At 45.6% G+C, this 16,457-nt stretch overlaps 1 protein-coding gene across 2 annotated transcripts in view; it reads left to right on the forward strand.

Annotated features, from left to right (window-relative positions):
- Nucleotides 1-16,457, forward strand: part of ACOXL (acyl-CoA oxidase like) — a 756,489-nt gene that overhangs the window by 123,355 nt on the left and 616,677 nt on the right. For both annotated transcript variants that reach the window (XM_073557722.1, XM_073557721.1), the window contains exon 5: nucleotides 16,112-16,210. In XM_073557722.1, coding sequence (XP_073413823.1) covers nucleotides 16,112-16,210 — 99 coding nt within the window. The remainder of the gene's footprint in view (nucleotides 1-16,111; nucleotides 16,211-16,457) is intronic.

Consider the following 16,457-nt stretch of genomic DNA (forward strand, 5'->3'; position numbering starts at 1 on the left):
TACAAATGGTTCTCCCGGAGTCTCATAAGCACCATACGCAGATGATGCAAGTGTGACTGACTGTCCTCAGAGTAAATCAAGATGTCATCCAGGTAAATGACTACATAACGTCCAATCAAGTCAGAAAAAACAACATTAATAAAGTTCTGAAAAACCGCAGGAGCATTAGTGAGGCCGAAGGGCATAACCAGGTTTTCAAACAGCCCCTCAGTTGTCAGGAACGCTGTTTTCCATTCGTCCCCCTCCCGGATCCTTATAAGGTTATAAGCCCCTCGTAGATCGAGCTTAGAAAACCATTTGGCCCCCGTGAGTTGATTGCATAGATCAGGAATCAACGGGAGAGGGTACGTGTTCTTAACAGTAATTTTGTTCAGTTCTCGAAAGTCGAGGCACGGTCGCAACCCACCATCTTTTTTCTTTACAAAGAAAAACCCCGCTGCCACGGGTGAGACCGAGGGCCGAATATGCCCCTTGCGAAGGCTTTCTTTAATGTACTCTTTCATAGCTTGGCGCTCAGGCCCGGACAAATTAAACAAACGAGCCTTGGGTAATTTGGCTCCAGGTACTAAATTGATAGCACAATCATATGGTCTATGTGGTGGGAGCACCTCGGCCTCGCTTTCGGAAAACACATCTTTAAGGTCTCTCAGGTATTCCGGAATACCCTCCAGACCGACAGATGACACAGATACAGATTTTATCGGATTGACAAAAGGAATCGGGTTACAACACAGACCATTATCATTACATCCCCAACGGGTGATCTCCCTCTTCACCCAATCAATAAGAGGATTGTGGCGTTGCAACCAGGGCATTCCCAATACCAGTCCTGCAGGCAGATTATTCATAACGAAACAACTTAAATTTTCCACATGAGTGAAACCCACTTTCATAGAAAAAACTTCAGACATAAAACAAATTCCATCCCGGGTAAGAGGGGATGAATCCACAGCCACAATTTTAACAGGGTCTTTTAACCTGACTGTCCCTATCTTATTAAGAGTCACAACTTGGGCATCAATTAGATTAATGGAGGAACCACAGTCAACAAAGGCGGTGGTCATAACAGGACCGCCAGCAATTTCCAATTCAACCTGGAGGACCATTTTTATACGTGAGAAAAAATGTACCTGGGAGTCTGGACAACCTCCTCGATTGTTGCCCAGACTCAGTCGTTTCTCTGAAGGTTTCTCTGAAGAAGGGCAGGAGGGACAATTCCTTTTCCAATGTCCAGAGGCTCCACAGTAAAAACATAGTAGGTTGTCTCTGCGGTGCCTTCTCTCTTTCTCCTTAACCGAGACTGACCCAACGTTCATGGGCTCAGATACGGGTGAAGTGTCACACAATTTGGGGTACAAGGGAGACTCTTGTTGCATCATTCCTCTAGCACGGAGTCTCCGGTCCATACGGACCGCCTGCATCATGGCGTCCTCCAGGGTATCAGGAGGCGGATGTAATGCCAGAGCGTCCTGCAGACGGTCAGAAAGGCCCCTGCGAAACAACCCCCTCAGGGCGGCGTCATTCCAGGATACTTCGGCGGTCCAACGTCTAAACTCTGAGCAGAACCATTCGGCAGAGTGTCTCCCCTGTGTCACACTCATCACCATATCCTCTGCCAGTCACACTCTATCAGGCTCATCATAAATGTACCCCAGAGCCTCAAAGAACAAGTTCACTGACATACGTTCAGGAGCAGAGGAAGACAGAGAGAAAGCCCATGCTTGCGGAGCCCCCCGAAGTAGGGAAATAATGACCCCCACCCTCTGGAACTCATCCCCGGAGGAGCAGGGCCTTAGAGAAAAAAAAAGCTTGCATCCTTCTCTGAAAGACCTGAACTCCTTTTTATCCCCTGAGAAGGGATCGGGCAATTTGACTGGAGATTCGGGGGACGCTAATGACACATCCCTACCCCCAGAACTAGAAGCCCCTGCATCGACAGCCCCCTGCACAGTAACCACCAACTGTTGCTGGGTATGGGCCATCGTGCGCTGTTCCACATTGAGTTTATGGAACATTTAGGTCAGGTGCTTGACCTGATCAGCCACGGCTTGTATGGGATCCATGAGGATAACACACACTTTTTTTTTTTTTTTTCCTTTAGAGGAAAAAAAACCTGAAACGGTCAGTTATATTGTCAGGAACACCGCACTGCACTTGCTCACTGAGCCAGAGTGCGTGTCCTGAGTACAAAGACTGTGCACAAAGATACCTGCAGAGCGAGCAGCAGTGGTGACAATGCATGCTCCAGGACCTGAATCACGTGACTGCTGGGGGCGTGGCCTAAGCTCCACAGAACTAGGAGCTGCAGGGAAACTCCTAGAAGGGTAACTACAGGACAATCTTACCAAGGAGCATAGACAGAGACAGATACCAGATCAAGCCGGGTCAAAGCACGAGATAGCAGGACAGTACCAAAGGGCTTAGACAGAAAGAATAGTCAGGACGTAGCAATAGATCAGAAAACCAGAACAGGTATTAGACGGTACAATAGGGGTAAACTGTAACGGAGTAACGATAGCCAAGCCAGGAGGTCAGAACCAGAAAAGACAATGGTACCAAAAACGAGAGACGGAGTGCAGAGTGAAGGAACAAGCCGGGTTATACACGGGAAGCAAACAAACAATGCAGAGTACACGCACACCAGGGGTCAGACACACCAGAATAGCAGTATAACTGACAGAGAATGCCGGTATGGAGTGAGCATAAATACCCCTCCCAGATCCAAAGAGAGGCCGGCAATGTTAACCCTGTCAGAACAGGACATTAACCATGTCCTAACCATGACACCGGCAATGTTAACCCTGTCAGAACAGGACATTAACCATGTCTTAACCATGACAGTTTTTTTGTGTGCCGTATCTCTGTGATTTAAGGGCATAAAAATTAAAAGTTGGAAAATTGCGAAATTTTTGCCAAATTTCCGTTTTTTTCACAAATAAATGTAAGTTATATGAATTAAATTTTACCACTAACATGAAGTACAATATGTCACGAGAAAACATTGTCAGAATCACCGGGATCCATTGAAGCGTTTCAGAGTTATTACCTCATAAAGGGACAGTGGTCAGAATTGTAAAAATTGGCCCGGTCATGAACGTGCAAACCACCCTTAGGGGTAAAGGGGTTAATGTTATTCTCTGACTAAGAAGCTAGAACGTAATAGTGTTATTAATGACAGATTTTATAGAAGTATATTGAGAAAGATACATAGTGAATGTTTTACAGAGTTTTTGAATAAAGATGTTGAGAATGTGAATGCAGAATTGAAAATTACAGGTGACGAACCAGGTATCTACGGTTGTCATCCTAAGTCTAGAAGAGACAGTGAAGAGTAGAAAATGTGAAAGATAATGGAAAGAGATGTGTTGCTAGAAAATGTGAATTGATATTGAGTTTGCTCCTGTAGCACTTTACATTAGGTAGCATAATTTAAAAGGTTTAGACAGTTAATTTGTTTGTAACGTTCAAGAAACCGTGCCTCCTATATTAATAATAATAAATAATAATAATCTTTATATAGTGCCAACATATTCCGCAGCGCTTTACAGTTTAACAGTTTCAAAACACAAGTCATAAGTAACAACGCTAACAATACAATAATTAAAGCAAAATAAGACGAAATAAGACGACCCTGCTCGTGAGAGCTTACAATCTACAATGAGGTGAGGGAGATACAGAGTACAGGTGTGTATTTACAATGGTGTATTTACAATGAAGGTCCAGCCATCTTGCGGGAGTGAAGGATGGATGGAGATAGTGAATGGGCTACACACGCACACTTACACAGAGAATGACTTTGATTAGTGAATGTGATAGGCCGCTCTGAACAGGTGTGTTTTGAGGGAGCACCTAAAACTATGCAAATTGTGGATAGTCCTGATTTCTTGGGGTAGAGCATTCCAGAGGATAGGAGCAGCACGGGAGAAGTCTTGGAGTCGGGAGTGGGAGGTACGGATTAGTGCAGAGGTTAGTCGAAAGTCGTTTGCAGAGCGCATCGATCGGCTAGGCCGATAGACAGAAATGAGAGAAGAGATGTAAGGGGGTGCCGCACTGTGGAGAGCTTTGTGGGTGAGAACAAGTACTTTGAATTGGATCCTATAATGAATGGGCAGCCAATGTAAGGACTGGCGAAGAGCGGACGCGTCCGAGTACCGATTACCCAGATGGACGATCCTCGCCGCTGCATTAAGTATGGACTGGAGAGGGGATAGTCGAGTGACGGGGAGGCCAATTAATAGAGCGTTGCAGTAATCCAGGCGAGAGTGGATCAATGCAACAGTGAGGGTTTTTGTTGTTTCCATAGTGAGAAAAGGGCGGATTCTAGAGATGTTCTTTAGGTGTAAGCGGCAAGAGCGGGCAAGGGATTGTATATGGGATGTGAAGGAGAGATTGGTGTCAAACATAACACCCAGACAGAGCGCCTGCTGCCGGGGTGTTATTGTGGTACCACCCACGGAGAGGGAAATGTCAGATTTAGGGAGGTTAGTAGACGGCGGGAGCAGAAGAAGTTCAGTTTTGGAGAGGTTGAGTTTCAGATAGAGAGCGGACATGATATTGGAGACTGCGGACAGACAGTCACTGGCGTTCTGTAGTACAGCGGGGGTAAGGTCGGGGGAAGACGTGTATAGTTGTGTGTCATCAGCATAAAGATGGTACTGAAAGCCAAATCTGCTGATGGTCTGTCAAAATTGGGGCCGTGTAGAGAGAGAAAAAAAGGGGGCCAAGGACTGAGCCCTGAGGTACCCCGACAGCAAGAGGAAGAGGAGATGACGTGGAGCCAGAGAACAAAACACTGAAGGAGCGGTCAGAGAGATAGGAAGAGAACCAGGAGAGTGCAGTGTCCTTAATGCCTAGTGACTGGAGCCTAGAGAGTAGGAGATGGTGGTCAACAGTATCGAAAGCTGCAGATAGGTCAAGAAGAATGAGCAGAGAGTGGTCACCGTTACGTTTTGCTGTCAGAAGGTCATTGGTCACTTTGATGAGTGCAGTTTCAGTCGAATGTAGGGGGCAGAAGCCGGACTGTGAAGGGTCTAGAAGGGAGTGAATGGAGAGGTAACGGGTAAGGCGGGAGTAAACTAGGCGTTCCAAAAGTTTAGAGATGAAGGGGAGATTGGAGACTGGTCTGTAGTTATTTGTGCAGGATGGGTCGAGAGCAGGTTTCTTTAGTAATGGAGTAACGATGGCGTGTTTGAAGGAGGATGGGAAAATGCCCGAGGAGAGGGAGAGATTAAAGATTGTAGTTAGGTGGGTTGTGACGACTGGAGAGAGAGACTGGAGGAGATGTGAGGGAATGGGGTCGGTAGTGCATGTAGTCGGACGAGAAGAAGAGAGGAGTCTGGAGACTTCTTCTTCTGTGATGGGATCAAATGTGGAGAGTGAGCCAGGGGAGATGCAGGAAGGGGATGGGAGTCACAGCACTTGGTGGTTGGGAGCAGATTTCTTGACGGATATTATCTATTTTTTCTGTAAAGTGGGAGGCCAGGTCATCAGCACAAATGTCTGTGATCGGGGCTTGTGCTTTTGGCCTGAGGAGGGAGTGAAAAGTGTCAAAAAGTTTCTTGGGGTTGTTGGTTAGTGAGGAGATCAGGGTGGTGAAGTAGGTCTGTTTGGCAAGGTGAAGGGCAGCGTTATTGGTTCTTAACATAAATTTGAAATGGATGAAGTCTTCTGGTGTGCGGGTTTTTCTCCATAGGCGTTCAGCACTCCTGGAGCATCGCTGGAGAAGTTGAGTTTGCGATGTGAGCCAGGGCTGTTTTACTCTGTGTTTGGAGGTTCTGAGGGTGAGGGGAGCTACTTGGTCAAGGGTGCTTCTAAGAGTGTCATTGTAGTGATGAACAGCCAGATTAGGACAGGAAAGAGAGGAGATTGGGGACAGAGATGAGTGTAGGGAATCTGAAAGTGTCTGAGGGTTAATAGCTTGTAGATTTCTGACTGTGTGGTAGGTAGGAATGAGCTGGGGTGGGCGAGGATTTGTGAGCATGAAGGAGAGAATGTTGTGGTCAGAGAGTGGAAGCGGTGAGTTGTTTAGGTGGGAGATTGAACAGAGCCGGCAGAAGACCAGATCAAGGGTGTTACCGTCCTTATGTGTCTCAGAGGTTGAAAGCTGTGAGAGGCCTAGAGAGGTGGTTAGTGATAGAAGCTGGCATGCAGATGTGGAATTAGGGCTGTTAATGGGGATGTTGAAGTCTCCCAGGATGAGGGTTGGTAGTTCTGAGGACATGAAGTGTGGCATCCAGGCTGAAAAGTGGTCAAGGAAGTGGGTGGGTGAGCCTGGGGGACGGTATATGACCGCTACCCTGAGGGAGAGGGGACGGAAGAGCCTGATGGTGTGGACCTCAAAAGAAGGGAATAAGAGTGATGGGACTGGGGGGATGACCTGGAAAGTGCATTGTGGGGACAGGAGTATGCCAACTCCACCACCAGGTCTGTTTGTGGGTCTCGGGGAGTGAGAGAATTGTAAGCCACCGTAGGAAATGGCAGCAGGAGAGACAGTGTCAGAATCCTGAATCCAGGTTTCAGTGAGGGCCAACAGATTAAGAGAGTTGTTCAGAAAGTAGTTGTGTAGGAAAGGAAGCTTGTTACAAGCAGACCGTGGATTCCAGAGGGCACAATTAAAAGATTGAGATGAGGGAGTGCAAGTAATGTTAATCAGATTATTGTGGTTTCGATATGAGGTAGGGTAAGGGTTGAGGTTGGGGGATGGTGGACCAGGGTTGGGGGAGATGTCCCCTGAAATCAGTAGGAGAAGGAAGATAAAGAGCCAATAGTTGTTGGAATTATAAGTAGTTTTTTTCTGCGATGTGTTTGGGCAAGATGTGCTGAGGTTTCTCAATATATTAGGAATATATATTTTCTCTATATTAGGAAGTTTAGTATAAGAAATGTTTATTCAGCATTACCAAAATTTTGTATGTTCCTATATTGTTAACTCTGTTTGACTTGCAGCCCGCGGACGTGCTGTGTTTAACGGGGGGGGGGGGGGGGGAATGGTGCGCCCCTGAGGCTTCAGTCGCCACAGAGGTACTGCACCTCCTCCTGAGGTGTGGTGCCCCACCATCCAGGTAAGGTGGGAACTCCTAACCACGCTCCAACACCTGCACCCCTCACCACAAAGTAGTGTAGCAAAGCCACATTGCGGCTCCTTGCTTAGAGAGTAGCAGAGCACCTTTGGTGGTTCCCTGCTTGGAAACACAAAATGTGCTGGGAGGTGGGTGGAGTTTAGAATACATAAAAGAGTGGGAAGGTTTAGAATTTCAGTCAGTAGTTAGTTCAGTCGGAGATAGTCACTCAGAGGAGTGAGGAGAGAAGATCCCTAAGAGAGGGATGGAGGAAGGAGGTGCTGCAGCAGATCTCAGTGACCTGGGCCTGCTGGCCCGGGAAAGGAAAGAAGGAGTAAGACATTGAACTGAAGCCTGAGCTTCCATAAGAAAGAAAGACAAGTATGGAACGTAGGAGTAAAAGGGAACACAGAGGACGTGGGTTAGAGGAAGAACCCTGCCTAGAAGTTCTAAGCGCAAGGCCAGGACCCGGTCCCCGAGGTTGTATGGACACTAATGGTTCTGCAGCAGACAGCGGTGGAGTAGTGGGCTGTAAATGCACTACCATCTAAGACTTGGGGCACAACAGCAACTTGGATAGTGAGCCGGGACTCAGGAGTAAGGAGTCCCCGAAGTAGGCTACAGCTGTCTGCTGTACAAGTAGAGTTCTTGGGAACATCTGTCAGGAGGCACTCCAGTGTAACTCAGTACTAGGAGTACTTCACTTAAAGGCGCTATAGAGGAGACGTTCAGAAAGGTACATGTTGGCGGAGTGTTGGAAGGGAGCATCCTATCTTGCCTGGAGGTTGACTGAGCCCAGGACCCGGAGGACACAGCACGGAGGCAGGCATCTGTGTGAACTGCAGACTGTGAGTAAAGCTTTGGAACTACATGCCCCAGTGTCCTCCACTTATTCCCGCACCACTACACCCCGCACCTCTACATCTGGGCACCAGCCTCTACACCGCCTGTGCCTCTCCTCCATTGCTACATCTACACTGCCCTGGGACTACAGCTCCACTTGTGGGGAGCTTCACCGTCTTGGCTGCAACCCACCAACAGTCCCAGAGGATCTGCATGTAGCATCGGCCTAACACCTCACTTGCCGAACACCACAGGTGGCGTCACGAACTATTCATAAACTTTATTTCATTGTTCATTCATCCCCCTTTTTGCCATGGAGCCCCAGGGCCACGGACCGGGTCACAGCTTCCGTGACAACTCCCAATGAGATCAACGGGCCCGGTACCGAGTACCCCGCTAGTCCCTGGTGGGGCGCTCCACATACCACATCTCCTGGGCAGGGGAGAGTAAGAAAGATAGTGTATAGACAGGACATCATGGGATCACGGCTGAATCTTTTTGTGAGTTAAAACATTTATCTGCCTGTTTTAAAAAAAAATATTTACCTCAAATAATCAGCTGTGATCCCATGCTGTAATGTCTGTATTCTCTCTTTTACATGTTCTCCTGCTCAGGAGAATGTGGTATGATCAGACCATCTGCCTGTACGGTCAGACACAGACATTACACAGTACACAGCAGGCGCACATTTATAAGATTATCTTAGCACAGGAACATTTTCTTTAATCTTGTCCAATTGTGGAAGTTATTATTCCAAGGTCTGTTGATTAAAATGAACTTTGTTCATGAGACAACCCCTTTTACTGTTTCCTTACCGCCAACTGTAGATAAACGACAACGCTAACAGGGTTTTGTGCAGCGCTGACATTTGTCTACGGTCGGCAATGTAGTAATTTTTGCAAATTTATTAAAAAAGAAAAGCTGAAATATCACATGCTCATAAGTATTCAGACCCTTTGCCCAGACACTCATATTTAAGTCACATGCTGTCCATTTCCTTGTAATCCTCCTTGAGATGGTTCTACTCCTTCATTGGTATCCAGCTGTGTTTACTGAAACAGATAGGACTTGATTTGTGATGCACACACCTGTCTAAATAAGACCTCACAGCTCACAGTGCATGTCAGACCAAATGAGAATCATGAGGTCAAAGGACTGGCCAAGGAGCTCAGAGACAGAATTGTGGCAAAGCACAGATCTGGCCAAAGTTACAAAAGAATTCAGCCAGTACTCAAGGTTCCTAAGAGCACATTGGCCTCCATAATCCTTAAATGGAAGAAGTTTGGGACCACCAGAAGTCTTCGTAGACCTAGCCGTCCAGCCAAACTGAGCAATCGTGGGAGAAGAGCCTTGGTGAGAGACTTAAAGAAGAACCCAAAGATCACTGTGGCTGAGCTCCATAGATGCAGTAGGGAGATGGGAGAAAGTTCCACAAAGTCAACTATCACTGCAGCCCTCCACCAGTCGGGCCTTTATGCAGAGTGGCCCGACGGAAGCCTCTCCTCAGTGCAATATGGTGGTGGCAGCATAATGCTATGGGGGTGTTTTTCAGATGCAGGGACAGGATGACAGGTTGCAATTGAAGGAAACATCAATACGGCCAAGTACAGAGATATCCTAGATGAAAACCTCTTCCAGAGTGCTCTGGACCTCAGACTTGTCCGAAGGTTCACCTTCCAACAAGACAGTGACCATAAGCACACAGCTAAAATAACAAAGGAGTGACTTCAGAACAACTCTGTGACTATTCTTGACTGGCTCAGCCAGAGCCCTGACCTATACCCAATCATCTCTGGAGAGACCTGAGAATGGCTGTCCACCAACATTCACCATCCAACCTGACGGAACTGGAGAGAATCTTCAAGGAAGAATGGCAGAGGATCCCCAAATCAAGGTGTGAAGAACTTGTTGCATCATTCCTAAGACGACTCACGGCTGTTATAGCTCAAAAGGGTGCTTCTGCTCAATACTGAGCAAAGGGTCTGAATACTTATGACCATGTGATATTTCAGTTTTTCTTTTTTGATAATTTTGCAAAAATTTCTACATTTTTGGTTTTTTCAGTCAAGATGGGGTGCAGAGTGTACATTAATGAGAAAAAAAAATTAACTTTTTTGAATTTACCAAATAGCTTCAATGAAACAGTGTCACGAAGTGACTATCACTGTGTGACACGACCCAGCGGGTGGTCGGTCAATGGACGGCACAACTCTCATACAACGGGATTAAGGGGGGAGGAAGACTCTACCAATAGGGAATGAGGGATGGTCACCACCTGAGCTCAAACTTGAGCCTTTCCCTGCACTCCCCTAATGCCCTATGCAGGTCTTTTCCACCGCCGCCATCAGGATATCTCGTCCTGATTGTCACCTATAATTGCCCTGGCTATTTCTCTGTCCGGCAAGGAGCACTAGTCTCACCTCTGCAGGTAATAAACACAGGGGGAGGTGACAGACACTAAAGGGACAAGGTAACAAAAATACAACACTTGGCTCTCTCTGTTGCAAAGCACCGCACAGCTAGATAAAGGCACCAGATAAGCAAAGTCAGCAGAAGTACCACTGCAACCAGAGAGCTCCTTACTCCAGCTTGGTCACTGCAGATTGCTCTAACACCGACAGCTGATGCATCAGGTGACCTTTTAAAGGCTGGTGGGAGTGGTCACCGCCCACATCAGCTGACCCAGCAGTAATGCAATTACACCAGCTTGCCAGCGAGGAAAAACTGACATTTAACCCCCCCCTGGCCTGAAAGGAAAAAAGTTTTAACTTGGCAGAGCCTGAGCTGCCACACATCCAAAAATGGATCGGGACACAGTGAAAAACTTAAAGGGGTCTGAATACTTTCCTTACCCACTGTATATAAGTGAGATTTGCCTCTCTAACAAGTCATCCAAGAGAAACAGAGACTCTTTACAAAACCACAGCCAGGAACACTTAACAAGACAGCTGCCAGAACATCATGGCTTTTCATGAGGGACACAGATTTAACATTCTAAAGGAGGCCAGTGTAGGGGACCACTATTATTATTATTATTATTAAATATTATTTTATTATTAAATAAAAAAATAAAGATTATTATTAACCACTACCCCGGCTGAAAGAACACAAATCTGCTCCATTGACCATCACTGAACCATGGATAGATACGTTTGGGAAAGCCAGGATTGGGGTCCACCGATCACATGACTCCATGGAGATGTTCGGAGAAGCCAGGTTGTGATCCTCCAGTCACCTGGCCTTGTACCTAAATGGACTGTCAGCTTCCTAAGCTTGTCATTAACTCCTTTGTGTATGTGACAGAGGTGGGGGTAGTCAGCCCTAGAAGTTGCAGTTTTAATCCCAGCGAGTCAGCGGAAAGGTGTTACTCTGTAAATTTGCACCATCTTGGATATTTTGCTGGGACTTTTCTGTGTGTAATTTGCCTGTTTTGTGGCTTAATAAAGTGTTGCCACACTGTTTTATCCTCACCCTGTGTTGTCTGAGTAGTTTTATGCCCACTGTAAAAGAAGAGCTGGCATTCAGTGGGATGATCCCTGGTCCATGCGGTCTCGAGCCTGCAGACTAGAGTACTCGCTGTCCCAGTGTCTCTACAGTAGGTATTGGAACACACCCAAGCTTACTACATAGGTATTGTAACAGAACCAAGCTTATTACATTTATATGGGAACAGAACCAAGCTAACTATATAAATAGGAGAACAGACCTGAGCTTAATACATAGATATGTGAACAAAACCAAGCTTAATATGAAAATATGGTAATAGAACCGTGCTTGGTACATAGATATAGGAACAGAAGCGAGCTTACTAAATAGATACGGGACGGAAACCAGACTTTCTACATGGATGCAGGAATAGAACTGAGCTTACATGGAAAACATATGTAAAAATTAAAGGGGGTGAATACTTTCGCAAGCCACTGTTTACAGTATGAGCCCCTAAATATAACCTTATAGTCAGAATAAGCCCCTATATATACAGTATGAGCCCTCACATAGCCCCCTATATACAGGCACATATCTCCTACACCTATAAAAAAAAGGAAACCTTAAACACATACTCGCCTCACTCCACTTCCACTGGCGTCTGCTTCTTTCTCCTGTGCACTAACTCTCCACACAGGAGACTTGATGTATTGACGTCATTTTGTCTGCTCTCTCGGTCACACGCTGATTTGTGGAAGAAGGAGCCCATGGCTGCATCCTCAATCAATGTATTCACCACTATCTGCATCATGAGGATTCCATCCTTGAGCTGTCCGTGATTTTCATTGCTCCATAGACATATATTGGCACTTTTTGTTAGCACCACGCTGGCTTCCCGGCGTGTCAGTTCACTCACCCGCGCAGCAGTTGGTCCCTTTCTTCCTCATGCTTCGCATGCTCCCAGCAGCACTTCCTTCCAGGCCTCTGGCCATGTTCTAAGGGCCAGTGCGTGCACTTGCTATTTCCTCCCCAGCCAAAGGTTTTGAGGTATTATGTATATATTGCTTCCTCTCCACTGGAGAGGTGCCTGAGCAACCTTCCTGTTTTAGGCTATGCTGTGTAAGGTTGCATACCAGTGCAAATCTTGCCTGTTGTACACTAAGCACAAATCCTGCCTGCTGTACTCTAAGGGTAAAGCTCGCTTGCTGCACCCTGAAACAAATCCTTCTTGCTTCACTCTGAAGCAAATCCTGCTATCTGCACTCTGGCATAAACTCTGCTGCACTCTGATACGAACTTGTTCAGCTGCACTCTGATGCAAGCTCTGCCTGCTGCTCCATCCAGTCTGTCCTTTAGGTCTAGCTGCTGTGCGACCGTTGGTCTGTCCTGGAGTGGCACCTGGCATTTATCGAGAGCCAAGTCTAACCTCACCATCAGAGGCTCTAGTGAATAGTCAGGTGATCGCTTAGTCACGCCCCTCCAGGCTCTCCACGATCCGTGACACAGTGGTTCCACAAACCACGTCGGTGACACTTTTCATCTGTAGTCCTGATATATTTTGTAAAGTTCATGAATATGCTAGTAAAGATTTATCATGTTCACCTCCCTTAGACATCTCTTTTCAAGACAAGGTAACTTTTTACTCAGATCCTCTATGTGCCTGTTCAGTTTTGTGGCTTTTCGATGTACTTTTTCTAAATGCAGGGCATTCTTTGAATTAACTAGGCCACAGAACTGATCTGCAAATTCCACATTAGGAGGTTGCATTAATGTTTTGTAAAGTGGTAGTATCGTATCTCTGTCCCGTGAGTCAATGCCTATTTTATGCACCAAAAAAAGAAAAAAGCATGAACCGCACCTCCAAAAATCATACATTGATCTACTGCCGCTAGGCAAAAATTTAATAACTGAACATGAGGTTCTTAGTTTAACATTCTGATCAGAATGTGTGATGCCCACTGCCACATCACGGCAAACCTCATAGTGGGTCGTACTGCCCTAATGGAGTGGAGCCGTGCGCCGACCACCGCCATGGCGGCAATGCATCAGCATAACGGATGGCCTGGTGCCCCACAGCACCCATGCTGCAAGCTATGGCTCCAAACCACGCCGTCCCACCAGCACAAAACCACAGCAACAAAGGCCGCCACACAGCACCTAACCAAATGAAAGGAGCACTGAAACTTGCCTTCCTCTAGCTCTTCAGTGAGAGCAGAACTGGGCTAGACCACTTACTTTGCAGTCTCCTGCTAATTAAAATCACCTGTGCCAAATGGGAGGAGTACCTATTTTATTACATTACATTATTCTGCTATCCTTAGAAGCTGCTGACCATCTGCCAAAAAAGCTCAGATGGTCCAAGTCACCTTGTAACTTTTTCCAGAAACTACACTACATAGCTTTGTGTCAACTGCAAAAATAAAATGTGCAATGAGTCCCATCTTCTATAACCATTAATAAATAAGTTGAATAATATCAGGCATGCACCGAACCTTGGTGTACACCACTTACACATGCAACCATTCAGACCATCTGACTGTGGTCTTAGAGACAGCTTTCAGTCAAAATTAAAATTGTACTTTTTAATACTAAAGACTTTAAAGGGAATCTTTCACCAGTTGTTTGCTATGTAATCTGAGAGTAGCACTTGCCATTTGCTAGTCATTTATATACATTACTATTTTCTTTGCTGCATATCTTGAAGTGTTCAGAATGCTGATCTTTGTGTAAACCTGCCCACACCACTGATTTATTTATTTTACTCATTTATATAGCGCCATTAATTCCACAGCGCTTTACAGACATTACTGGCACTGTCCCCGATGGGGCTCACAATCTAAATTCCCTATCAGTATGTCTTTGGAATGTGGAAGGAAACCGGAGAACCCGGAGGAAACCCACGAAACACGGGGAGAACATACAAACTCCTTTCAGATGTTGTTCTTGGTGGGATTTGAACCAAGGACTCCTGTGCTGCAAGGCTGCAGTGCTAACCACTGAGCCAAGTTACACAATTTTTACTCTCAATTTTTATTCTTTTGATCAGCAGAATTATTTACCATGTTCTGGCGTGGCAATTGGAGCAAAAATTTCACCCTCTTTGGCCAACCTTGTCATCTCCTTTTGGGAAAATAATGATCTATATTCTGTTTCCAATGTTTTCATGTCGCACATTGTCTGGTTTGGCAGATATATTGATGACACACTCATCATATGGAGTGGAGATGTGTCTGCCATACCGGACTTTGTGCAATATCTCAATGCTAATTATTTTAATTTAAAGTTCACGTGCAATAGCAATTCCACATGTTTTTTTTTCTTGATTTGCAATTGCTGGGTACACATGGCAAGATTATTTCTATTAAGACCTTTTCCAAACCTTTTGCAGACAATACCATACATCATGCAGTTCCCCAGACCTGAATCCAATAGAGCACATCTGGGACATCATGTCTCGTTCCATCCACCATAGCCACGTTGCACCATAGACTGTCCAGAAGTTAACTTGATGCTTTAATCGAGGTCTGGGAGGACATCCCTCAGGAGAACATCCGCTGCCTCATCAGGAGCATGCCCAGGCATTGTAGGGAGGTCATTCAGGCACGTGGAGGCCACACACACTACTGAGCATCATTTCCTTGTCTTGAGGCATTTCCACTGAAGTTAGATCATCCTGTACAGTGTATACTTGTGTATAAGCCGAGTTTTTCAGCATATTTTTTTGTGCTGAAAACGCCCCCCTCTGCTTATACACGAGTCATTGTCCCAGAAAGCAGGCGGGGGAGCAGCTGGTCTCAGAGGCACGAGCCGGTGACTGTGGCTGAAGTCTGTGCTGCTGCTAAAGAGAAATGAATATTCATTTCTCTGATAGCGCGCACAGTGACAGCTTCAGCCGGCAGCTTCCAGAAGACATCTGGTCCTACTCACCCTCCAGCGTGCCCTCGTAGCATCTCGTTGGTCCCGGCGACCTTGCAGCATGATGCATCTCGTTGGTGCCGGCTTCCTGCAGCTCTTCCTGTGCTGGCACCGCTCATTAAGGTAATTAATATGCATGCGTCTCCACTCCCATAGGCATGGAGTGCATATTCATTACCTTAATGAGCGGTGCCACGTGATGACTCAGCATAGGAAGAGCTGCAGGAAGTCAGCACCAATGAGATGCTGTGAGGGCACGCTGGAGCGTGAGTAGGATGTTTTGTTTTTTTTTTGTAATAGGAAGCATGCAAACCAGGACAGCTACTGGGGAGCCACACATACCAGGACATGACGGCGAAGCCACGCATACCAGGACAGCGATGGGGGGAGCCATGAATAACAGGACAGGGATAAGGGGCAATGCAGACCCGGCTTTTACTCGAGTCAATAAACTTGACCAGTCTTCCGGGGTAAAATTAGGTGCTTCTGCTTATACTCAGGTAGGCTTATACTCGAGTATATACGGTAATTTAATTTCCACTTTGATCTTGAGTATCATTCCTAATCCAGACCTCCATTGGATATTCATTTTGCTTTACATTTTTTTTTTTTTTCTCAACGCATTCCACTGTGTAATGAATAAAGACATGTAACTCTAATATTCCATTCATTGATACCTAGGATGTGGTATTTTAGTTTTCCCTTTATTTTTTGAGCAGTATGTGTATATGTAATGTAACGTAATTTTTTCATGTACTAATTATATTCATTTAGTAATAAAAAGTTGAATGTCACTAGTCGATAGTATATAAAAACATATATGTAAAATAAAAATAAAATTCATATGTTTTTTTTTTTTTTCTTAACAGAATCAGGAGTTTACAGGGATGTTTGCAATGACTGAACGAGGTCATGGCAGTAATGTAAGAGGGATAACAACAGAGGCTGTGTTTGATCCAGTAACACAGGTAGGTTGGAACTAATGTCACATTCCTGTAATGTCTTGAAACAAAAACATATTTAGAAATTTCGAATAGTTTTATCGTAAATGACACTTCTGTTTTCTCTCTCCTAATAAATGAAAAGAGGATGTGATGTTTCAATGTTTAGCCATGTTCTGGCATGTACAAGTCTGTATTAGTCAGCACATTGCAAGTACGGGTAAACGTTTCCCATCCTTTGGTTTATATTAGGGGAAAAAAATTACAATGTTTA

The sequence above is a fragment of the Dendrobates tinctorius genome, unplaced genomic scaffold (assembly GCF_039654945.1).
Source record: "Dendrobates tinctorius isolate UK_male_01 unplaced genomic scaffold, ASM3965494v1 ptg000250l, whole genome shotgun sequence".
Classification (NCBI taxonomy): Eukaryota; Metazoa; Chordata; class Amphibia; order Anura; family Dendrobatidae; genus Dendrobates; species Dendrobates tinctorius.